The 26,036-nt window shown below is 44.7% G+C and overlaps 1 protein-coding gene across 10 annotated transcripts in view; it reads left to right on the top strand.

The window, feature by feature from the left end:
• The window catches only part of JARID2 (jumonji and AT-rich interaction domain containing 2), a 246,768-nt gene that overhangs the window by 94,749 nt on the left and 125,983 nt on the right, over positions 1-26,036 (top strand). For all 10 annotated transcript variants that reach the window (XR_009009570.1, XM_057555273.1, XM_057555278.1 and 7 more), the window contains one exon: positions 22,396-22,531. Coding sequence is in view for 4 of the 10 variants with exons in the window: in XM_057555273.1 (XP_057411256.1) it covers positions 22,396-22,531 (136 nt within the window). In the remaining 6 variants the exon portion in view is untranslated. The remainder of the gene's footprint in view (positions 1-22,395; positions 22,532-26,036) is intronic.

The following is a 26,036-nucleotide window of genomic DNA, read 5'->3' as shown; positions in this document are numbered from 1 at the left end:
GTTACCTTGGTAATTATCATTTTTCTTTGATTCTAAGATGTATTTGGTTTTCATATTTTAACATGTTTAAAACAAGAGGTAACCAGATGGCATCTGTGACATAGTTTCCAGAGCCAGAGCATAAGCAGATTTGGTCAGGGTGGTTTATCTTTTTTTTTTAAAATAAATAAATTTATTTATTTATTTATTTATGGCTGCGTTGGGTCTTCGTTGCTGCACGCGGGCTTTCTCTAGTTGCAGTGAGTGGGGGCTACTCTTCATTGCAGTGCATTGGCTTCTCATTGTGGTAGCTTCTCTTTGTTGCAGAGCACTGACTCTAGGCACGTGGGCTTCAGTAGTTGTGGCACGTGACCTCAGTAGTTGTGGCTCACGGGCTCTGGAGTACAGGCCCAGTAGTTGTGGCGCCCGGGCTTAGTTGCTCCGCGGCATGTGGGATCTTCCCGGACCAGGGCTCAAACCCGTGTCCCCTGCATTGGCAGGCAGATTCTTAACCACTGCGCCACCAGGGAAGTCCAGGGTGGTTTATCTTATAACCAGAACTTCAGTGAAGTTACAGGCACTGTTGGGTCTTTACACGTTAGAATTAACTCCTATTTAAACAAGATTCGGAAAGACTTCGTTTCAATGCCGGATCATATCATGAAGTTACTTGGAATAAACAAAGGCACAGAAATGAAGCAGCGGGCTGTAAATTTGATATTAGTGAAAGAAGTATTTGTGTGGCCAAAATGTATGGCACCTAAAAAAAGGAAGGTGGCTTCCCCCCCAGGGGATGGATGAAGTTCTGTCAGGTCCACAAGGATCGCCTGTTCCAGGGCATCTGAAGGCAGGAGGAACAACTGGACTTAAAATTCAGGGCAAAAAACCTGGTATCCTGAGGCGTCATTGACGGATTGTGCCGTAGTGTGTTCCGTCCTAGCGGCGTAGAACATAACGGGGATTTTTTTTACTTTTTGGTGAAGGAAGAGGGTGCTGCTAGACGTGAACACCGCTCACGACGGGGAGACTTGCGCTCACCTCGTGGGGTTCCCGTGCACGCGGGGAGTCAAGCATTGGTTAGGGTCTCTGAGCAAGCGTGTGGTTCTAATAGGAGAACCACATGCTGATACTCCGAGTTCGAAGAAACCTTTTCTGAGGTGAAGAGAGACATCTTCAGCCGATACTTGACAGGCGACCGTGGGGAGTTAGGGGGAAAGCTGGTGGAGCTCTTTTGCCGGCACGGATGGCTGCCCTGGGGTGGTGGGGATTGTCCTGTTGGCTGGTCACACAGATGAGACAGCCCTTCTGCCAGCGCAGGGTGGCCTGGCGTCCCGCGAAGAAGATGTTGGCCTCACAAAGCAGGAGGTCTGGGTTCTCATCCCTGCCTTTCTCGGTGGAGTCCAAACAAGCCTTTCTGACCGTTACTTAGGCTTTCTAGGTCTCTCTGGTGTCCTCACATGTACATTTTGGTGCAGGTGTGTAGTGTTCTGTCGGTAGGAAGGTGGTGCATTTGTATCACTGAAGCCTGCTTAGACTGTGGCCTCTGAGAAGCAGCTATTTTGGGGGCCCCTGCCATTGATCATTACTTTCATATTTGCTGATTTTTTTTTTTTAAGGGAGTGACCACTTTACGGGTTAAACTTGTAAGTTATTCTAGCCTTCTGAAAAGTTGCTGTGTGGTCCCTCTGTACACACACTTCTGTGCAGCGGCGTTATAAATGGGGTGTTTTGGCGGCGGCTTCACTTGGCAGGGGAGAGAGGCGGCCTGCGTCGCTCTCCGGCTCCTCGCTCCCCCTCTGCCGATGGCATCCCAGGAGACTCTGTACGGACTCGTCTGGCCTTGGCTGGAGAGTTGGTAAAAAGGAGCAGATAACTCCTGTAGATAAGCTTTTTTAACAGGAAAATCACTGTGCTGAATCTTGGGGCCAGGAGGTATTTAACGTCTATGTTGATTGTCCTTTTTATCTTTTCTCCCCCTCCCATGGATAGCCTCCCTCGGTGCTCTCAGATGTGGCAGAGGAACTCAGCTCTGCCCGCCGGCCCCTCACCGGACAGACAGGCCGGAGTCTTCCTTCCATAAACCCGGTCTTTACTGCTCGCTTATCTTGCCAGCTCCCCTCCTCCCTGAAATCCTGTTTGTTTCTTGCACTCAAATTAATTTATTGACGTGTAGCTCTTTGTAACAGAAAGCATTATAAAGGCTGCTGTAAATCTGAGCGATCGTGCTTAGCCGAGACTCTGTGAGGCTCCAGGTTTGAACAACTACAGCTCTCTGATGGTTGACAAGGAACTCTCTTCAGGTGCCCCTCCCCCGCTTCCCCAACATTAATGTCACCTTGCCCTCTGTCTGCGTGCGAGTTGTTTCCTAGTAACACACGCAGACTGTCAGTGTCCTGGCTCAGACTCAGACTCCTGAAGAAGCAGCCCCAAGGAGGCCCGCACCTGCCTCTGTATGGTCACAGATCACTGAGTGGTATGGGAGGTCTTTGTCTGGGAGACCGGAAGCTGCAGCATCTTGGTGTTTCCTTCCCTCTCCCTGCTTACTCCTCTCACTTTGCTCCCCTCACCTGCTGTACACATGAAGTTGTCTGAATATCTGTTAAGTGGGAGGGTGGTCCTGTCTTGTAGGGAACAGACATTGGATGGAGCGCCTCCAGCTGGTGGAGCGGTAGAAGGGTAGCATGCAACTCTAGCTTCTTCCACTGCAGACGTGACTCGAAGTCTAAATTCTCTGTAAACTCTCAGCAAATATGCAAAGTAGAGCAGGTTTTGCAAATAAATGCAGTGTAACACCGCAAAGGTTATTTATTTGCACAGGGCAACTTTATTGAGATATAGCAATACTTTCTTTTCATTGCCGAACAATTCCATTTATGGATATAACACACTTTTATCCACTCATGATTTGATGGATACAACTCATGGATTGTTTCCACGTTTTGGCCATCATACACGATGCTGCTAGGAACACATGTATGTGCAAGTTTTTGTGTGGACATACGGTTTCACGTGTTTGTCTTGGGTACATATACCTCAGAGTGGCCTTGCTGGGTCCTGTGGTCACCGGTTGAACTTTTTGAGGAGTAGCCAGACTGTTTTTCAGAACCACTGCCCCACTCACTCTTCATTCCCACCACAATGTGTAATGGAGCAGATTTCTCCACATTCCTGTCAGCTCTTACTTTTGTCTGTCTTTATGATTATAGCCATCCTAGTGGGTGTGAAGTGGTGTCTCATTGTGGTTTTGATTTGCAATTCCCTAATGACTAATGCTGGCAAGCATATTTTCATGTGTTTATTATCCATTTGTATATCTTCCAGTAGAAAGCTTGAGGTTAATTCGTATCATCCCGTTACCTCTGAGAAAGTTTTGGCATATTCATATGTTCTTTAATTTCTAGTTTAGTGCTAGTTTTGAAAAGAGCAGTCTGGAGATTGCAGAAAAAGCACACCTTTGTCTTTAGGAAACAGTAAAATAATTATCTAAGAAGGGCTTTTTTGAATAATAAAATAAAAAATATAAAGTTCCAGCCCCAAATCTAATGCCATTTGATAAGGTCAATTAACAGTTGAAATCCTTGCAATCAGTTGCGGGCTTAGAAGGTAAGACCCTATCACGTTAAATGATCCTGTTCCTAACGTGTGTCCCATGTTCCTCTGTATTGAGGAATCAGAACAATAGTAAAACCCTTCAACCAGTTTGCCACTCCCCTACCCCTGTGATTTCAATACAGAAAAAAAAGTCCTTTCAATCAAAACACTCAATTACTTTGCTGTTTCTAGGGAACTTTGGGAGATGGTTGTTCCACCCATTATTGTCGACCCACTTGGGTGTTCCTACTTCATTAGTGCAAGGCTTGAGGGACTGATTGTATATTTATGTACACTAAAAGAGAAACAAATGGGAGAAAATCCGGAGACTCATTTTCTTTCAGCCTCCTCATGTACAGCTTAAGAGAGGGGAGGCTGCATAATGGCCCCCAAATATATTCAGGTCCTAGCCTGTTACTTTATGTGGTGAAAGGGTATTCAACGGGGAGATGGTACAGGTGGGCCCAGTGTAATCACAAGGGTCCTTACAAAACAGAGGTAGGAACATCAGAGGCAGAGAGAGATAAAGGAGATGTGAAAACAGAATGTAGAGGTTGGAGTGAGGCGCTTTGAAGACGGCTGAAGGGACCACAAGCCACGGAACCCGAAAAGGCAAGGAATTGGATTTTCCCCTCAGAGCTTCCAGAATAAACCAGCCAAATACCTCCACTTTAACCCGGCAAAACTGATTTTGACCTTCTGACCTCCACAACTGTAAGAGAATAAATTTGTGTTTTAAGACACTAATTTGTGGTAATTGTTAGCAGCAGCAGTAGGAAAGGAGGCTGTGTTATCCTCGTTTCTTTGTCCTCTTTAACAGAGGGGTGGACTTGACTTTGTTAGCTTATGTGAGTTAACTTATCGCTTTGACCCTGATTAATTTTTCAAGATGAGAAAATAATTAACTGTACCACCCTAGAAAATCAAGTGTTGAGTGTATTGAAGGTTACATATACAGTCTTTGAGTTTTTGCCACATTACTGGTGGAATTCAGCCAGTAATTTCATTAGGAAACCATGTAATATGTGCTCCCATCAAATAAGAATTTTATGGGTGATAAATGCTCTGAAGAAAGTTAAATCAGTTATTTAGATTGTGTGGTAGGGTGGTCAGAGAAGCCTTCTTTGAGCAGGTGACATTTGACTGAGAAGTGAATATTGTGAGAAGGGAAGATCCAGAGGAAGAGAATTGCAGGGGGGAAAAAAGTGCAAAAGAGTTATTTGGGATATGGGTTCAAACCATTGCAGACCACAGCAAGGGTGCAAAGGAAAAAAAATACTGAAAATCAGGAAGAATGTTGAGATTATTATATCAATACTTGGTTCTGTCCCTTTCTGTGTATTTGGTCACTACTGTTTGTCAGGCCAAGGCTCTGGGTATAGAGGGAGCAAACCCCACACAAACCCATCCTTCCCTTGTGATAAGAAGTTTATGGGTCTCAAAAAGTGTATAAATTATGAAGGAATTGTCTCCTTGTACATTCTATTGATTTTTAAAATTTCAGTGATGATGCGTTGTTAGAAGCTTCTAATGAACATGATAAATATCAACTTAGCTGATATTTCGGTTTGCTTAAGGTGCCATATAATATATTTTATATTTGGGAATTGTTAAACTTTTTACTTGGTAAAAAGTGGTTATGGATTCGTTTCACGTTGTCAGTGGATGATTTTACAAGCCTTTAAAAACTCAAACCCAGTTTGCCGCTAACATTATTTCTAGGACTTTCACATGGGAATACAATATTAATAATTTCATTATTGTCAATATCTCAAAGTTAATTTTAAGTAGAATTTGGTTTGAGATTAGCAAATTGATCATCATAGTATAAGTTTTGGTTGTTGAGGTGAAATTCACATAATACAAAATTCATCATTTCAACCATTTAAATTTTTTTTTTAATTTATTATTTAATTTATATATTTTTGGCTGTGTTGGGTCTTCGTGTCTGTGCGAGGGCTTTCTCTAGTTGCGGCAAGCGGGGGCCACTCTTCATCGCGGTGCGCGGGCCTCTCACTGTCGTGGCCTCTCTCGTTCCGGAGCACAGGCTCCAGATGCGCAGGCTCAGTAATTGTGGCTCACGGGCCTAGCCGCTCCGCGGCATGTGGGATCTTCCCAGACCAAGGCTCGAACCCGCGTCCCCTGCATCGGCAGGCAGATTCTCAACCACTGCGCCACCAGGGAAGCCCCCCATTTTAACCATTTTAAAGTGACTGTGTTTCAGAGATTTCTTTGAACAGGTTGAGATGAGAGGGAAGGCTTCAGACTGCTGGTTGCTCTAAGCCTTTTTGCTCAGCGTCCTAGGACAGTGGTGCTGGATCCACTGACAGGCCCTCCCTCCGCCTCCTCTTCCTTTCCTACCCCAGGCAAGCCATTTGTTTCCCCATCAGTGCATTGTTTCACCAACATCTCTTAGAAGGTTGCCTAGAATATGGTTAAGCTCAAAGAGTGCAACCATAAGTGTAGATAGCATGGGATTTTGCAGTACTGAAGATATCATGTTTCACAATAGAACAATTCTTGATCAGATGTGTACAATATACAGAATGGTGAGGATTATGAGGCAGGTGCATGGACTTATTTTTATGCTCGTCATTCATTATTAGTGTTTTCTGTGCTTCCTGTCTTTAATCACAGGTTCGTTATGGATATGATTTAAACAGTACATGTCAGTGAACTTCAGTCATCATTGCAAACTGATCACATCCTCATCACAGTGGGAGCTAGTGTGGTTGGACTGATGGACAAATGCCTTCTACGTTTGAGAGGCACTCGGGCTCTCAAGCTGTTTTTAAGGGAGAATCTCTCTAAGTAATTCTGTTTAGTGATTTTTAAGAAATTCCAAGACATTGGAATAGATTGGGAAATTTTATGCCAAATGTATGAGAAAGAATAAGTGAGGGTAATGAGAAATACATCCATTCTCAAATATTTTCTTGTTACATTTTGTTGGATTTTCTGGAAACTTTTCAGTTTGTACTGCATACAGAAAATGAGTTGTCACCAGATTCTCTTTGTATTTAAGGGCTGTGCTGGCAGGTTACATCCTTGTAGCCTCTGCTGGCTTGTGGACGTGTCCACTTGCCTTGTTTGAGCATCTCCCAGATGTGTTTCTTTGCATCTCACTGAGAAGCAAGTCTGCTTTCCTCCCAGTTTATTGTTGGCCATGTAATTTTGTTTATGATGTTTTTGTTTCTGGTGGTTTTTCTCATACTCTGTACTCTCACTCAGGAAGCCCATCTCCTTTTCTATTTATGGTAATTACTAGAGAGCATTTTATTTTGGCCCTTGGGGAGTGCTTGCTGGGTTTCTTTGTGTGGGCATGTATGTTAAAATTGGAAAGTGTTTTCTTTGAGGTCAGGGCTTTTGTGAAATGGTCTGAAAAGTTTGTCAAACCCCAACTGGCCAGAAAAAAAGAGAATTGTTTTGTATAGGATAACCTCTCCTCCGCCCCTTCCTTTTTCCTATCTTCTGTTTTTCTTTTTAAACGTTTCATCATCAACTTTAAGGATAAAATCAGTCCGTTACTATCGTGTTGGAAGGGTGAGATCTGTTTCTCTTGTGCCTGGGGTGGACAGGTCTTTTTGAGAGCTGCTGTGTAACTGGAGAATATTAGGAGCAAGAAGGCGGCAGGCAGGCAGCTTGGTCTCTCTAGTGTGTTCTAGAGGCCCACTTATCTGGAAGCAAAAATAGAATTATATGTTAACGTGGGCAGGAGATCTCAGAGTAGAGCCCAACAGTCCTTGTTCTGATGGCACAAGAAGAGGAACGAAAGCTTCATTCATGTCCTACAGGTGACTTAGGGGCTGGGGTTATTCTGCAGCGGCTTGAGTTTTGGGTTAAGGAGAAATTGAACATCTGAAGGTTTTTTCCCCCTTAATTTAGTTCTTAGTTCCCAGTGATGGGATATTGGGTCAAAGATGATCTGCCTTTCCCATCTCTCCCTCCGGATAGAATTAAATCAGTGAGCAACCGTAACCTTGTTTCCTGATAGTATTACTGAGATAGTGTTTTTGTATGTATTATTGGCAATTCAGAACTTGGCTCTGACTCACAGACATGCAGGGTTGGTTTTCCTCATTCAGTTGGAGGTAAGGAAGCTTTGAGTAATTTATTCAGTGTGATTCTGTCCCTTGAAGGTAGTAGGGGCTCATTTTGTGTTTCAGAGAAAGGAAAGCTTTAGTATCAGCTAAAACTTTTTCTCGAGTTTAGAGAATACTGAATTCTCAATTTTAGAGGATTAATGTCAAGAAAATAGAGTGTATTAAAACATTCTCTGTGTTCTATTTAAATAGTTACCTGGTTTCCTTAGTTACGTCCTTTCTTTCTTTCTTTCTTTCTTTCTTTCTTTCTTTCTTTCTTTCTCTTCCTTCCTTCCTTCCTTCCTTCCTTCCTCCCTCCCTCCTTCCCTCCCTCCCTCCCTCTCTCTCTCTCTCTCTCTCTCTTTCTTTCTTTCTAATCTCTCTCTCTCTCCCTCTCCCTCCCTCCCTCCCTCCCTCTTCATTTCCTCGACAGTTGTTTACTAAGCTCCTAATGTGTACCAGGCTTGCTGTTAGGGAATTGTCAGGATATGGATGATTTTAATGCAGTGCGACTGTGAATCCATCAAAGGTGGGAGTGGCGATGGATGGGTGGCGCTGGGACTGAGTTTTGAGTTTACCAAAATCTCTGGGTGCAGGCCCTACCCTGGACCATCGAGTCAGAGGATGGTGGTGAGGTCTGTCCTCGATAAAGCTCCCCAGGGGACTTCCAGGGCAGCCAAGCTCCTGTGCTGCTCAGACTGGAACACTAGTCACCAGCAGTGGATGTGGAGGACTGGTTAGGAAGATGGGAAAATGGGTTTCTGGGAACCCCTGTTCAGTGCGTTTTCAGGAGAGAAAATAGAAATTCGAAGAGAAAGCACAACATGGGTATGGCAGTGGGATGTGACTCATGGGTGGGTATGATAGAAAATAGAGTTGACCACTTAGAGGGAATTATTTTCTGTATTCTTCCACCAAGTCTTAGGGCATCCAAAAGGAGCTGCTCTGGATCCTTTCGCGATTCACTTGAGAGAAAACAGGTTGTAGTTTGTCTCAGCCCTGTGCAAGTCTTTCTGATTTGCGTCCGTTTGAAAACTTGTGTGCATGGTCTCTGTTGCCGTACAGGGTATCCTGTGAGCAGGTTTTGGGCCTCAGGCCTGCCTCTGTCTGCCTAGGGGTGGATGTCATCATTTTCCTCATTTGCACGTGAAGCTAAATATAAGAAGGGGTGTCTGGATTTGTGCGTGAGTGATTTATCACTTCATGTGGGTACATAGAACTTTCTTACCAGCAGCAGCCATTGGGCCACAGTATGGCCTGAGCTGAGCAGTGGATTTCTAAGGTCTCCTCTGCCATATTACTGAACTTAATTTAGGGCTGCATCCAATGTTTCTAGAATGCCTCTGGAGTATGTGAAACATTCCTTTTCTTCCTTCCATGTTCACTCCTCTGCCTTCATTCACTCTTTATTTGAAAGCATCATTTCCCCTAAGTCTCTGAAAACCCTTTTAGCCATAAAATGACTTGTCTGGGTCAGCCAGCCTTTACCTGACTTCACCCCTAACTTTCAATGAAGAGGTGAACTGTTTTTCTGCCCTTTGATAAAGTACCTAAAGCTGGAGTCTAGGTTTGATGTTGAACCACCAGCTATATTCAGATCTCTCCAGCTTTGACACGTGGCCTGAACTTTGACCTCTCCTCTAGGGTCTGTATGGACAGCTCCAGCTCAGCATGTCTAAAAACTAACTAAACTCTTGGTTCCTCTCTCCCTTCTCTCTGCTTCAAAGCACTCTTTTCAGAAGTGCCCTTTTTTTCCTCCAGAAAGGAAAGGAAATGTCCTGAGATGAAAAATTTGGGGGTTAATCTTTTACTCTTCTTTTCTCACGGGTACTTGTACTAAGGGTCCTGGTCACATAGATCATCAGCACCCAGTTTTTCTTGCCTTCTAAGTGTTTCCAGAATGTAACCAGTCCTCACAGCCTCTCGCTGCCTCCTGGGTTCTCACTTCTTGTGTAGGCAGTTGTCACAACCTTCCTTCATCACCCCCTAAGCTGGTTTATTCTTAACCCAGCAGCCTGTGCAAGTTTTTACAAATGTAAAACAAATTCTGTTACTTCTTTGCTCAGAACTCTCCCATAGTTTCCCATTTAGAGTAAAATTGTCATCTCTCTACTTCTGCTTTATTCTTTCACACACGTTACCTGAAGTGTAAATAGTAAACTTCTACTTAACATCCACTGTGCTCACAACATGAGTTTTGTTTCTCTTATCACTGTGAAATGTCAGCATAGGAAGGACCATGACGTTGCTTCTAGAAGGCCATATTTGCTTTCCCTAACAGCTTTGTTGGAAAATGAGACTGCACATATGCCATGTCGCCTTTTGGGGGGTCAGCCCTCATGACTTTGCAGGAGCTTTGTCCATCTATAGGTAAGCGTAAATCTTTTCATTGAATCATTCACTGGTTTATCAGGCTGTTTTATGGAGCTGAAAAAACTGCAGAAAATCTCATTTTGCATGAAAGAAGCAAGGCTAGAACTGGCTTGGACACAGGAGCCAGCAAAGGTTTCCAGTTTTGTTTAGGTGGCAGAAATAATTGTGATCTTCGCAAACCATTGTGAAATAGTAATATGGTTAAACCTTGTCATTGGACTAGGAACTGGCTTAACTGGTAGGAAATATCTCAGTTTGAATAAAATTGATATCTTGTACTAAGGGTCCTGGTCACAGAGATCATGCATTCTATACATTATAAAAACTGAAAGCTGTGGGAAAATACTGAAGCAGGTGTAGTTGGTAAATTGAGCCTAATTGACTTTATATATTTCTTGGTACTAAAGTATTGTTGTGAAAGAGATTTGAGGTTGGACTTCTATCTTTGTGTATTTAGAAAATCTTTTTTTTCCCTATGTATGTATGTATGTATGTATGTATGTATGTATGTATGGCTGCGTTGGGTCTTCGTTGCTGCGTGTGGGCTTTCTCTAGTTGCGGCGAGCGGGGGCTGCTCTTCGTTGCGGTGTGCGGACTTCTCATTGTGGTGGTTTCTCTTGTTGCGGAGCATGGGCTCTAGGTTCGTGGGCTTCAGTAGTTGTGGCACGCAGACTCAGTAGTTGTGGCGCATGGGCTTAGTTGCTCTGCAGCATGTGGGATCTTCCCGGACCAGGGCTCGAACCCATGTCCCCTGCATTGGCAGACAGATTCTTAACCACTGCATCACCACGGAAGCCCCTAGAAAGTCTGTTCTTTATTTACTGTTGAATTATTGTTGAAGTCATGGTCAATATTTAGTTAATGAACACCAGTACTCCTGTTTCTTGATAATCTGTTTTGAGATGGGGATGCAAGGATGAGAGCTATTGTCTCTACTTGAGATGCTCACCCCTTGTCTGTTGTGGGGGAGTGGTGTTGGGAGCTCTAGAGGGGGAAGGACTTAAAACCTCTACGGTAAGTTGTGTTAATGATAATTTTGTAGGCCATGCTAAGAAATTTGGAAAATCCTCCTGTAGTAGCCATTGGGGAGCTATACAGAGCTTTTGAGTAGGGGAAAGAGCCCCTTGGATTGATGGTTTCAGAAAGTAATGCATTGCAATTATTATTGAGATCATAATCAGAGATTGGGAAGGGCAGAGGAATCAGAGTTGAAGGTAGTGGGGGAGAGGAAATAGGAAAACCAGGGGAGAGTCAGGTTACCGATAAATTGCATTAGATTTGGCAATTATAATATGTTTCATGGCAGTGAGAACAGTTTTCATGCAAAGGCGAGGTGGGAGTCAGGTCCCTTGCAAGGCTGTGTACACTTGCGGTTCTCAAAGTGTGTTCCCTGACCAGCAGCCTCAACATCACCTGGGAGAGCTCTGTGGGTGGAAGCCACAGTGTGTGGTTTATTAAGCTCCGGAGTTGTAGCTCACAAACGCTCAAGTTGAGAGCCATTCCTTTGGTCATTTGTTTGTACATCAGTAAATCGAGAATTCCAGAACTGGAATCCAGGTCTCTCTTACCCCTGTTAATATGTGTTTATTCTAGTGAAGTATTTTTGAATGCCTGCTGTATACTAGACTCATCTATTTGGGAACACGAAGATGGAAAAGACCACATGGCGGGTCCTCTGGAGTCACACAGGCTAGTCAGGATGCTGTCTGTCTTAACCTCATGTGCAGGATTTGGAGATGTTTGTGTGATGCTGCTTCACTGGCTAGTTGTAAAATGTAGAGGACAGAATGCACGAGAAACAAGTGGTATGTGGCCTGCTACACAGTGGTCTGCATTTTCTGTTAGTGGGAAGCACTGTTTGGAGGGGTGACAGGCATTAAAATTATTTCTGGAGACCCATGCCTGTAATGACAGGGTGAAAACCAATCCCAGGGTGGTCCTTAACTCTGGGGACCGCTGGAGGATATGAGAAAAAGGGGGAAGGGACAAACGTGATGCGTTGTCAATTTATGTTAAATTCAAGGACGAAGTTTATTTGTGTACTTTACTGTAACTTGAAATTTTTCATAAAATGGCCCCCTAAGCCCTTAATGGTTTTACAATGTAGCATGAACAACCAGTCCCCTGCGAAGGTATGGACACTTAATATGCTTATTTCCAGGATGGAGGTTCTTGATGAGCCAAAAAAGCCAGCAAGTCAGTCAGGTATTGACAGAGCCCCTAAAGTGACCCAGCAGTGTCCCAGGGCCTGGAGGAAAAAACAGGAGTGTAAAAATTGCCCTAACCCTCCGCCACAGCTCATAGGCTGATAACCTTGGCTGGCCCTGGCAGGAGGCGTCACCCTGTTGGTGCTGAGAGACTGGCTGGTGGGGTGCTGGCTTTTGTCTGTTCTTAATCCAGAGGATGAATTTTGTAGGGGAATTCCTTAGAAAATGATTTGAAGGCATGTTAAAGCAGTGTGCATCTTCAGGGCTTCCTTGTAGACAAGAATTTTAGACTTCATCCTCTGAATTTCATGTATATTCCCTGCAAATCTGAAAGGCGACATGTAGCAGAGCAAATTGGAACCACTTTCCTGAGAGTTGTTGGGTAGATATCTGTTCTTCCCTACTTTAGACTCTGGCTTTCTTGTGCAAGGTAGTCTCATATTCCTGAATTTTCCTGTTCCTGAGTAGAACATAAAGGTACATGTTTCAAAGAGTCTCAGGGACATAATGAAATGCATGAGCAAGGAATACAGTCTATTGAAACCCCGTCCAATTAATTATAAGCGTTGATCTAGTTCAGTGATGATGGAAACATTCTTTAGCTGACCTGTCCATTTTGGGACACACATGGCTGTTGAGTTCTTGAAATGTGTCCACTACAACTTAATTTTTTGTGGCTGGAGACTACTGTATTGGATAGTTCAGCTTAGAATATGCCATTTAGGGGATTTGCGGGGAGGGTATTCTTATTAACATGAAAAGGCTGTAATGATTAAAAGATCCAAATCAGTCAGAATTCTTTTGGGAACCTGCTTGTTAATAATTTATTCCCAAATGAGGCCATCGCGGAGTCACACGTTGGCATTGCTGATACTGGATCGTCCCTCATTCTGATTTCTCTTTCTAAGATACCGGTCAAGTATTGTAATTTGACTTTATTTCGCCCTCATTCTGAAGGTAGATTGCCAGTCCGTTTTCTGCTGGATTCTTGGAGACAATGCTGCTCTAGATCTTGAGTCCTTTTTGATTATGTTGAAACAACAAACTGTCAGACCAAGAATTGCAGGGGGTTGAGTGCTGTGTTGCATGGCCCTCACTGCCGGTCCCTGCCTGCACCGCTTAACGGTGAACGTGCGCCGGCGCAGCCCGTGCTGCTGCTGCCTTGACAACGGCGGTGTTGGACACGCTCAGAGGCAAAAGGGCTGAGTTGGCAGCTGCCCAGCAGATTTTTATAAAGGCTCAGTTGGTGGCCGGAGATTCAGGCTGTCAGAGTTGTGTTATGCAATAAACCGTTTTCAGCAGAAGTTCTTAATCCAATTTCAGCTGTAGCTTTTTTTTTTTTTAAATAGGCGGTAATCAAAGATAAGTACACATTATTTAATGGGAGTTTGGAAGAAGTAAAACTCTCCTTGCATAAGCGTTTTCAGACCGTTTGCTTTATCCTGGGAAGCATGTCTGTCGGAGGATATTTGCTGCTTGAAGTGCTTTTAATTTAAAACCAAGGCGAAGGAACATCGTTCACAAGTTCAGTAAGTCAGTGGCTTCCTGGCCGCTTATCTAATTTCTAGGTGTGAATATTCCCCGATTTCTCTTTGATGTTTGAGTATTGACAGGTGAACCATTTTATGGAATTTAAAAAAGTGGATTAGCATCAAGTCGATTTGAGAAATTGAGTTGATTTCCAGTGGAGAAAATATTTTGTTAGAAGGGGAAGAAGCGGTAGTTTTAGCCTAAGTTGTACCTCTCTCTCACTTTACCCTTCAGTATTCTCCCTCTCTCTCTGTAAATCCTCTTTTATATGGAGTCTGTGCCAAGAATCAACATCCCCAACAAATTACTATTATTATCATTATTTCCGATGCTTTCATTGTTCTCTCAAACTGTGGATGGAAGAGGCTGATATTTCAGACAGCAACAAATTGCCTTAAGTAGGATGATTTAATAGCAGGTATATGTAAAACCTGTGCTCTAGAAAATAAAAAGGCATTCATGTAGAGTTTTCCAGACATTTTTCCCTGGAAGGAGGAAAGGGCTATGAATTCGTTCTGCCCACCTCCCTCCTGGAGCACGTCTTTTAAATTTTCTTTTCTTACTGGTCATCTCTTTGCAACCATCAATCCCCCGCCGCACACCCGGCCTTGCCATTTGGCATTTTCTGTTAATCCAACCCAGGGTGGAATTGAGCATTGGAATTGGACATCACACTTCATTTTTTTAAGAAAAGGGAGTGGAAAGTCACAAATCCCTCCATTTCCAGAGCCTTGGCAGAAGTGGATAGAAGTGGGATATATGCATATTGTGGTATTAGTAACTCATCCAGTGGCTCCTGTAATCTAAGCACGTAATTGTTTGTCTTAGCACTTGTATAAGTTTTTAAAATAAATTTTATTTATTTATTTATTTATTTATTTATTTATTTTTGGCTGCATTGGGTCTTCGTTGCTGCACGCAGGCTTTCTCTTGTTGCGGCAAGCAGGGGCCACCCCTCGTTGCAGTGCGCGGGCCTCTCCCATTGCAGAGTACGGGCTCTAGGCGTGCGGGGGCTTCAGCAATTGTAGCATGCGGGCTCAGCAGCTGTGGCTCGCGGGCTCCAGAGCTCAGGCTCAGTAGTTGTGATGCGCGGGCCTAGTTGCTCCACGGCACGTGGGATCTTCCCGGACCAGGGCTCGTCCCTGTGTCCTGTCGAATTGGCAGGTGGATTCCCAACCACTGTGCCACCAGGGAAGCCCTGTATAAGTTTTAACAAGGGGTTTCATGTTAGGAGAAGGTCTTCCTGCCTGTGAACCTGAATGTTCTCTTCTCTCCCAACCTGCACAGCCCCATCTGCTTGGTTTACTTACCGGAGGCTGTGAAGAGCATTTGATGTGCTGTGCTCCCTCCCTGTGGAAGCAGGAGTGTTTTCAGTGGAACGTGGTGGCTTCTGCATCTGTCCCGTGTGTCGTTACCACACCCACCCCCAACCCCCCGCAGGTTGAAATTTAAAACATTGGTGGGAGGTTCTGGATTTCAACTTAAAACGCAGGTGTGTGTCACACTTTTATCCTGCTATGTCTTGGATGTTGGCTTTATTTTATGTGGTGATGTTGTTAAAAATGATGTGTGTGGTAGTGAAAACCTTTTTTTATAATGGATTCAAATCTGCTGGAAGGGACCTAGTCCCTGGTTGACCTACGTCGCAGTTTTCTACCAGTTGTCCCAGCATCATTATTAGCAGTGCCCTTGGCTGCGATGATAAGTTACTGGTCACTTTACCTGTGATGGATGAGACTCTTACGCAGTTTGCTCACAAGTAGTGGGAAATTCACTATCTTCCATGGGCGGGGGGGGGGACCCATTTCATTTTAAAAATAGTTGTAATTGTTAGAAAATGTTTTTTTAAGTTTGATCAGAAATGGGCTTCCCTAGAACCTGTGCTTTTTCATCATTGTTTTCCCTCTCTTGAGTCAAGATGGCCTGAATTTGAAATCATAAAAAAAATGGAGACATAGAGAAATTGCATAAGGATGCTTTGAGAGATGCCCATAGAATTGATATTCTTTCAGTTATAGAAGCCAGTTGTAAAGGCCAGTGAGAGGAGCTCCCTCCCTCCTTCCTTTCCTCTCCTCTGCCTTCTCCTCTTAGTAGTTTCCAGCTCTAGCTGATGCATGAGTTGTTTTTCATATAACATTTATCTTCGCCCCTTGAAATTGGTAATTTTAATGGTGCTTTCATTTAGGAGCCAATGTGAGTTACCCTTTTGACGTTTTCTCTTTAATAACAAATTTCTGAGTTTAGAATTTTGCTTCCTGATCTGGCACCTGCCCCGTAGTGGACTGACGGACTGATAGCTGGTTAATGAGCCAACTCCTGCTTCTCTCCAGCCACGGCACCTTTGGGCAAGACCCTGAAACTCATCTCTAAACGCTAACCACGAGTTTCGTGATTCCTTCCTTTCCCATCGCTTTTAAACTAAAGGGAGAAAGCGTGGTGTGACCCTTGTCCGAAGGGGAGGCTGAGCACAGAATCGCGAGCATTAACTGCAAGCAAGTGCTGAGCCCACCGTCTGGTATATAGTGAGCAATCAGGAGACGTTTGCCATTGTCATACAGTTGGCACTCCACATCCGTGGGTTCCGCATTCCTGGATTCAACCAATGGCGGATTGGAAACATTCAGGAAAAATCTTCCAGAAAGATACAAAAAGCAAAACTTGACTTTGCTCCATCAGCAAATATGTAAATATTTGCCCGGCCAGTAAAAATGTAAACAGCATTTACATTGTATTAGGTATTACAAGTAATCTAGAGCTGATTTAAAGTGTACAGTAGGAAGGATGTAGATGTAGGTAGGTTATATGCAAATATAACCATTTTATATAAGAGACTTGAGCATCCTGGGATTTTGGTATCCGTGCGGGGTCCTGGAGCCAATCCCCTGTGGATAACAAGGGATGACTGCAATCATTATCACTTTTTATATTCTTCCCTTATGACTGCAGGGGTATTGTCCTCTGCCTGGCACCTGTTTTGTAAGCTTGACTGACCTGGACGTCCCTGTTTCCTTGCACTAAAGCATCTGAGCGCTCAGAAGAGGATTGGAAGCCCAGCTTGGTGAAAAGCTAGCCATCACTGGAGAGCAGAAGCCCATGAAGGCTTGGCCCAGGCCTGTGGCTGAATGGAGGGCATGGCTTTACTGTATCACTGACCTGATCAGTTTTGACACAGTCAATTAGAAGAACTCTTGGTGTAGTTAGAGCATGTTAAATCAGTAACCCAGTGTTTTGAAGTGTGAGCCATGGAGAAACAGCAAATTGTCAGCAAATGTATTTATATTAAGATCCTTTTTAGGCTTTATTTAAACTAACGTTGATTTGAATTTATGCCGTCAGTGAAGGTTGGGCTGGGCACTCAAGCACATTGAAAACAGTCATGCACGCCATGCCCATGTCCACAAACCCAGCCCTTCTCCATGACGGTGTGTGGGGGGAAGACACAGCAACCTTCACCCAGCAGATCCCGTACCTTCTTTTCTGTCTTGTCCAGTAAACCTGGGTAAGGAGGACAACTTGGTTTATGGTCTCATTCACACAGGACCCTCTGTGGCCTGTTGTGTTGGTTTTGGTTTTTGTTTTTTACCTTAGAGGTCAGGAGAACATCACAGAAAAAGAATTCTACAACTGGGAGCTGTGATTTTTATTGGATTGGAGCCTTCCTTTGGGTTTTGTTGCATTGTAGTGGGGGGTGGGGAAAGAACCCCCCCCCCGCCCCCCAATAAAATCACCTTGGAGGGTATAGTTAACTGCAAGCTTAATGAGGTCCTGCTGTGTAATGTGGCTATTAAAATGTATCCCAGCTTTTGGATTATGCACGGAAATAGAAATGATCTTATTGCATGTGTTGGTCCTGTTGTTCCTAGAGTATTATTCACATGTTGGAATGTGTGTTTAATTCTGGATGTCACCTTTTTAAAGGGAAGTCATTCCAAATTGGGTAATCAGAGAATGAGGGTTTGAGACATCATGTCACATAAGAATGATTCAAGGAACTATCCACTACTTGTCTTACCTTTTTTGTTGATTTCGCTTTTGCTATTTGGTCACTTGTTTTAGTTCGGTGAACAGAAGTCAAAGGGAAGAGTTCTCAGAATATGTTAATATAGACTTCTGTATTCTGACAGTAGAAATGGCAACAGTTAGATGGATGTTAGAAGTATTCATCTTGGCGTTTCACCTCATCTTTCTTTACCTTTGCCTGTATCGTGATGGAGGTTAGAAAGTGACATGAAATGGGCAGGATGGGGAACTAGTGTGTACAGCAGAGCTTCTGAAACTTTAATTAATGTGCATGGAAATCACTAGAGGATCTTAAAATGGGCCTGCATTTCTAACAAGATGCCAAGCGGTTAAGGCACTGGTGGTCTTTGGAGCACACTTGGAGTTGCAACGGTATGGAAGGATGTACAAGGCTGTTATATCTCTAACCTGGATTGTGGGCTTTGGAGAATTGTTAGATGGTGCTGTTTGCTGCAAGGTGTGTAGTGTCTTCATGGGCTTACTGTCTGTGCCCCTTTTTCTTACATGTCTGCTATAAAACTTGGGGCAGCATAAGGTTATGCTGTTATTTTTCCTTTTAATAAAAAGATTATGTATGACCACAAACATTCTAGTTTTAATTCCTGACCTGTTGCCATTTTCAAAGTTATTTCAAAGAATGGTAGACATTTTACAAATGAAAAGAAAACCCTGTCACTTTTACTTTTAAAGGTCTTATTACTCAGTCTTCCATTTGCCAAAGGAAGTGATTTTTCGCAGTCAATAGCCAAGTGAATCTAGATCTATGTGATGCTTTATTTTCCCTGCTACTGCCAGCAGACCCAATTATTTTCATTTATTTCAGTGTTTGCAAAGCATTTTTTGGTCTTGGGGAGAAACAAGTAAGAGATTGGGGGAATGAGGAAAGGTGGTGTGTCATCAGGAGCCTGACTGTTCTTCTCAAGTTTTAGATGGTCTATTAACCTAGAGGTCTTATGGAAACTCCAAATGACAAGAGCTGTTTTTAAATCAATAATGCAGTTCACAAGAATAGACACACACTCTGGGCAGCTGAATTTGCATCAGAATGAGGCTGCTAGACTCCGTATCAGTGGCTATGCCTCCTCCTGTGTCTGCCTTTATTAAGCTGACCAGTAAAGTAGAATGGACTGAATGCTTGGCTACTTTGTTCCTCGGGAAGAAGAACAGGGAGAACTCAGAAGGGGTATTTTGCGAAGGAGTGGGTTGGTGTTTAGCTGAGGGTAAGGGACTGCAATAGGGGCAGCGGATTTGGGCCCTCTAAGGCCATGTGGACTTGGAGATGGGCACTGTTTTTTGCAGGGAGCGCTAGGTGGTGGCAGAAGGGGTGGTGTGGCCCCTGTGTTAGGACGCTGACAAGCTTACTGCTGAGAATGTGTCGCCTGGCCCTGTTGGATTAGTCACTGCGGGGAGTGTTTTTGGGGGGTAGCAGTGATTTCAGTCAGGAATTAGAGTGATTTCAGGCACTTCACTTAACCCATTCTGGAAGTTAGACACTGGCAGGCCAAGTGTGGGTAATGGTACATGGGAGGCTGAGTTTGTACAGTTTTCAGAAATCCTGAGCTCTCACTCTTGTCAGGCATGTTTCAGGTGCTGAGCAGGAGAAATGACGTCCTGACTCCATGGAGACATTACTTCTAGATAAGACAGCTACTGAAGAGGGGGAAATACAACAGAGGGCCGGACTTAAAGGTCATAGAAGCTCTTGGGCTGGGGGGTGGCCCGGGGAAGAGGGGAGTTCACCTGAGTTGCTTGACTTCTGGTGAGGGAGTTAGTTACGTCTGGGTTGTTTTCTAGAGCGCTCAGTACTTGGTCGTTCAGAACTATGATAAGGGTGGGTAAGCGTTAGGCCTCTGAAGTACCTTCTTTCCGGCTTTACAGGACGCCCAGCTTAGGTTGCACAGCCCTGTGCTGCCTCATGGTTGGGTGCAGGCCCACCTTGCTAGCCTCCCAGTAGGGAGGGGTGTAAGCGGAATGTAGTGATTCATCGTGACTCTGCAGCTGTGAATGGCAGTTGGATTTGTAATCTCTGAATTCTTACCTGCTGAGCTTTTGGAAACAGAGCAGAGTCGACTTCTTAGCTGCTAGGTTTGCATCTTGCATCAACACTGAGGGAAGTCTTGACGAGCATTCTAGATTATAAAAGAACTCGTGTGTGTGTGTGTGTGTGTGTGTTTTGTTTTGATTTTTAATGTCTAGAACTTGAAACCCCATATTCTGTGTCCTGGATTTGCTTCTGCTGTATTTAAAGTACTTTATAGGTGTCATGGGGCTGCTGGTGTCACTAAGTGAACCTTAAATGCATCTTCCTTTGCAGGAGTTTCCCTCTCACATGGTTTATGTTTTAATTAGATATTAGTTGTCGGGGTATAATTCTCTCATTTGGAGGCTTGGAGTCAAAATGAAGGCACTGGTCTGAACAGGCGGCAGTAAATCGTCACAGGAATTTTACATTGAAAGCTATTTTGGGGCTTTACAATTTATAAACTCTGTGTATGTAGGAAGTAATCATTTATAATCGCAGCCTGGCGTGTTGTGGAGATCCGAATGCTGAGGCTAGGAACCTGAGGGTGGTGAAGAGAATTCTGCCCGACAGACTTCCCTGGATCCTGAAAGGTGGACTTCAGCCCAGTGAGCATGAACCCTTCCCCAGGTTAAGATTATCATTCAGTTGAAACCAAAACGCTAGAGGCATTTTCATGCACCCTGAGGGGAGTTGCTTGTTGCTAAGAGTGGTTCATTGTGCTTTTCACGTGTTGTGTAGCTGAATCATTTGCCTCTTATGCAGGTTGGTTCCTTGGGCTCCTCAGCTGGGGTCTGGTCAGAGCGCTTCATTTTCCTGGTTTTCAGCCATGCGATTGGCAGGTCTCTGGTGACTTGGACCCAGTGGTGGTTAAGAAGTAACGTGTGTTCCTCCCGCGGGGTGGAGGCCTAGTCTGCTTTCAGCCTTCATGTGTGGATTCCACCACCACCCTGGTCTGTAGATGCCTTGTCTCTCTTAGGAGAGCGACTGGGGAGACAGGATGTGCCTTCTTCCTCTGGAGGTGACGGAAGCCTCGGCTTGGCAGGTCTGCAGAAGTGAAGGACATCGGGCTAGGTGGAAATCCTAGCTCGTTTCTCCCAGGCGTTCTCTTCCCCTTGTTATGGAAGATGGAGAATCACTGTCATTCTGAGAAATCCCAGAAGCTTAACGGGAGCAGCGCCTCAGTTATTTAGGGCTTTAGAGTTTGTGTGGTTGGATTTCTAAGACGTAGTGTGTGTTTATGCAGAGTTTAGGAATTTGTGAGCTGGAGAAGACCTTGGATAATCTACTTCCCTTATCTCGGCCCCTGGAGGGTTTAGTTGGCCCGGGTAGTGGCAGGGAGTAAAAACCAGTTCTGTCGGATGTTGAGTGTAACAGCACCGGCCTGACTCTAGGGTATTTGGCCTCCTGTTTGAACAAAAGGAACCTGAATATCCAAAATCCTGCTTTACTGGGGTATTAATGTTTTCCTTATTCTCTTAAGGCCCCGAATAACTGAGAAGCCCATAATCCTTCCATCTCTAAATTGAACTCATAAAGTGCTTAAGCCTTGAAGTAGGTATGTGGCTGTAAGGACCTCTTAGATTAGCAAACAGTAGGTAGATACCCACAGAAGAGGACCTGTGAGTATCCCAAGCTGTGTGAAGCAACTCTTTCAACCTTAAAATCAAAAACTCTCTTGCTGGTTCCCTAAAACAGTTAACTCATTTGGGGCACCAGTATCAACCACCTCCGTCTTGCCAGACTTGGCTCTTGTCCTGCCGCAATCCCTGCTGGTCTGCAGTCTTTCTTTCCGTGTTGACTACTGGAATTGCTGGAGTGGTCTCTGGGTGGGCTGCTGGTTCTTTGGTGTGCCCCCCGCCTCACCTTTATTTTGACATAAGAGAGCCACACTTTTAAATGAGATCTTCAAGACCTATTGTGTGTATTCTTTTTCAAAAATCATCCCCCCACCCCCCTGCCACCCCGTTCTCTAGTCCACAAAGATCCATTGCCCTTTTCTGCAGTGGTCCCTCTCCGTCTCTCGTTTTTGTGATTCATCACCTTAAAAGGCCAGTACAGATCCAGTTTCATTTCTTCTGACTGAAGTGTAAATTCCTTGAAAGTAGCACCAAACCGCAACAACAACAGTAAATTTTGCAAAAGGGTGTGTAGCTCATGTTTGTAAGGTGCCTACATTCTGGCATTATTCGCTTTAAAGAACTCCAGTACAGTGCTGCATTACACCTCCTGTTGTGGCTGCAATAACTCTTTTTTTCTAAACTTTGCCAGGAATATAAAACTTATGTCTATTACCAGTTAATGACGGGATTTGGGCGTGGGGCATGTAAAGGAAGTGAGATGCTTGTGTCTCTCTTCCGGTCCCTTTACAGCCTGAGGGGTGGCTCTTTGCTTGTGGTCTCTCCAGGAAGGGCCAGTGCCCTCCCTCCACTATAGGATGTAGTTTCTGATCTCCGGAACTTGGTCTCAGTCACTCAATACTTGTTTGGGATTTGTTTTTTTTTTTGTTTTAAGTTTATTCTGACTCTTAATTAACATTTGCTTGCTTTCCTTTAAGTAACTCCCCTCTCCCCATTCTTCCTTGTTTCTCCAGGATGACAGTGATGGGATTCCATGGTCAGAAGAAAGGGTGGTACGTAAAGTCCTTTATTTGTCTCTGAAGGAGTTCAAGAATGCCCAGAAGAGGCAGCATGGTGAAGGCATTGCTGGGAGCCTGAAAGCAGTGAATGGTGAGTTGCCTGTTTTGTTGTTTTGGATGATGTCTCTGGGCCTGGCCTCGTTTCCGCAATGGATGTGCTTTGGGCGGCTCGTGCTTCTCAGGCTGGGCCCCTAACGGCAGTTATTCTGGACATCCCGTTGGGTTTATAGATTTGTTTTGATGCCCCTTTATATGTTGCATAATATAATTGGCAAGGTGCCTTAGTTAGTCCGCGCCCTATAGACAAGACCAGGGCTGCGATCTGGTTTCTGCCCGTTCTTGGATTGAGTGTGGAGCCTGACTTACAGGTTTTTCTGTGAACATCTGTCTTTCTACCCAAGTATGAGGGCAGAAGAAGCCTTTGATGATCTCGCTGAAATGTGGCAACTTTGGTTCTTATCCCCTGTTTATATAGGAAGTAGCCTGAATCTGTGGGCCTGCTGCCCTTCCCGCTGTCTCTCTGGCTCAGCAGCCTCCTAAGGCCCTGCTTCCTTCCTCGTTGATCAAGCTGGCAGGTGACTGCATAGCGGCAGGTGGGCAGTGGAGGTAGAGTTCCCGTGCGTCCGAAGTGTCCTTCATCCTGGATGGGTGTCAAGTGGGTCCTTGAAGCCTGGAGAGAAACATACTCCCGTCTGAGTTTATTCTGATGTCTCTTTTTAACAGGGTTAGTGTGACTCGGATGAAATCATCCAGTGAACACCATTTCAGAACTAGCATTTGGTTACTGTTTCTATTTTATTTCGGGGGTTGTGGCTGTGGCTGTATTGCACAGCCTCTCTTGTTCTTATTTATCTCCTAGAATCTTAGATAAATGTGAATGAATTGACCATGTTCTGGTTTGTACTTGTTTGGAGCGAGGAGATAAGGAAGATGAGATCCTATTATTCTTTTTGAGTTCTGGCTGTGATCCTCCGGTAATAGTCATCACCCATGGCAAACCTGACAGCTTGCCAGGGGGCAGAGCCACAGGTTGACTTAGGGCATCCAGTTTTTTTCCATCCTGCTTAGTTGTAAGGTGAGTTGTCTGGGAGCCTCTTGTTGGAACTAGTGCTTCCAGACAGGGCCTGTTGGCGCTCTCTTTCCACAAGCCCATGGCGGGGTTTTCTGAGGTGGCCTTCCTGAACACCACCGGGATCCGCCCTGCCATCCACCCAGGTTCTGTCGCTCTCTTCTAGTACTGTGTGACTTGAAACAAGAACCGCCTGAAGTCTGAGCCAATGTGTATGGGAAAGGCCCTTTTTGAATCTTTCACACGTGCAGAAGCAATATAATTTGAGGAATCTGTTGCCACAGTTACACAGCTTGGACCCCTATTTGTTCACAGGTCTCCTAGCAGGTAGGGACCCCGCCATTTCTTGGCTGCCTGTAATGGAGTAAATGCTGAGCCACGTGTCTTTTTAGAGAGCATTTGACGTGATCAGTCTTGCTGACATTGCTTCACATTGAACATACTGTTCTGCTCTTAAGTTTTTGAGGGGAGGGTGATGGGGGGGAGAATACCATTGGATCGTGGGGTTAGAGTAGAGCAATGGCTGCTACGGGGTTAGATTTTACTGCTGTGACAAGGCGTGCTCTCATTCTGCTGTTCTGGAGTGGTGATGCCTTCGTGCTTTAGGAATCATTTTTTTTTAAATTAATTAATTAATTTATTTATTTATTTTTGGCTGTGTTGGGTCTTTGTTTCTGTGTGAGGGCTTTCTCTAGTTGCGGCGAGCGGGGGCCACTCTTCATCGCAGTGCGTGGGCCTCTCACTGTCGCGGCCTCTCTTGTTGCGGAGCACAGGCTCCAGACGCGCAGGCTCAGTAGTTGTGGCTCACGGGCCTAGTTGCTCCACGGCATGTGGGATCTTCCCAGACCAGGGCTCGAACCCGTGTCCCCTGCACTGGCAGGCAGATTCTCAACCACTGCGCCACCAGGGAAGCCCCTAGGAATCTTTTAACAACTAAAAAACCCACCCAACTGGGAAAAATCAGCTTTTAGGACAAGAAGGTAGCCAGGTGTCCAGGATTGAATAATGGTGGAATTTGGGTAAAAAAGAACAAAAACTAAAATAAGGCATTCAAGAAGCAACTAGTGCTGCCAGCTAGTTGGCCAAATGCAGCTCTTGTTTTCATTGGCATACTCGGGGCTTGAGGATACCGAGGAAGGAATTCTAAGAAAAGTTGGCACATACATCTCTGTGGGGATCATTGAAGACTTTAAATCATTCTTTTACCACCTCCATAAAAAAGGTGGTCTTTGTTGTTTGTCGTGGTAGTTTGCCTTTCACCCTGATAAAGACTGACTTGTCTTTCCCTCCCTCCCTCCCTCCCTCCTTCCTCCCTTCCTCCCCTCTCTTTTGGTTGTGAAGTTGTTGTCAGCTTGCCCTTTTCTGGTTCATGTTGGTGTTTGTGCAGGCTGTATTCCAAGGCCACCTTTTTGTTATTCCGCATGTTGGATTTCGATAGCAGTTCTAAGTAAATACATCTCCTCGTTTTAGAACTTGTGTGTGTTTTAAGAATAATTTTCTTAAAGGCAGCTAGCATGTTAAACAAAGTGTGCTTTCTTATTCGGGGGCTACTGGGAAGCATGGAAACCAGACTCGTTACCATGGGAATAAGTCCCTCTCTGTAGATCCCAGAATCTCAGGGGTGCTCTCCTAGGGGGTGTGATCCAGAGACAGCTGAAGTAGCTGGCAGCCTCCAGGACTCTTGGTGGGGATGGCTAGTGAGGACTGCAAGCGGCGTTCTCTCTGAATGTGTGTACATATGTGCGTGTGTACACATGTGCGTGTGTACACATGTGCACGTGTACACATGTGCGCGTCTACATTTATCACTGAAGTTTGAGTGGGTGCTTTATAACAGATCATCATTCGTATGCGGTGCAGTAGAATGACCTTGTCTGGCGCTGTACATCACAGCACACTGTTTGGGGTTCTTCATTGTGGGGCAAGTGAAGATAGGTTAGTGGTGGGGGAAGAGTGGTTTTAACAGTCATGCTGGTCCCTTACCCCCTTGAGGTTCCCTTTCAAAAGTTGAAATAATTCCATTGTTTTAGTTTTAATTGTGACAGCAAGTTATCTGGCGGTAGAATTTGAAACTGTCCAGTACAGAGCCCTTGCTGGGAGGTGTGGTGTGAAAGTGGACGGGACAGAGGTGAGAGTAGGTGCCTGCACCCCAGCTAGGGCGGTGTTGGTGGGGCTTCTGCCCCCTGTGCTCCCTTTCTCATGCTTCATGGCTTGAGGATTGTGGGTAGTGAGGTACCTCTGAGACCTGCGGGGTTTCTGTCTGTAAGGGGAAGATGACATTCTTGTTGGGGGGCTCTCTGAGTGTGTTCTCTGTGGTAGTAACTTCCTAATGGTACACAGTTATTTCTGCTGCAGTAGCAGAATTGGAATTACAGCTCAAGGAACTTTGAATCCAGTACTTATTTTAGAATCCGGAATGGAGGAAAATGGCGCCCTGTCTTTGCAGCAGTAGTGTTGAAAACAAGGTGTTTTGCTTTTCCCCCTGTATTTCAAAGCAAAGATGTTTCTTGGTTATTGGTCTTGCCAG

Source organism: Balaenoptera acutorostrata, chromosome 10, assembly GCF_949987535.1.
Source record: "Balaenoptera acutorostrata chromosome 10, mBalAcu1.1, whole genome shotgun sequence".
NCBI classification, from domain to species: domain Eukaryota; kingdom Metazoa; phylum Chordata; class Mammalia; order Artiodactyla; family Balaenopteridae; genus Balaenoptera; species Balaenoptera acutorostrata.
This window is presented reverse-complemented; position numbering and strand designations above follow the sequence as displayed.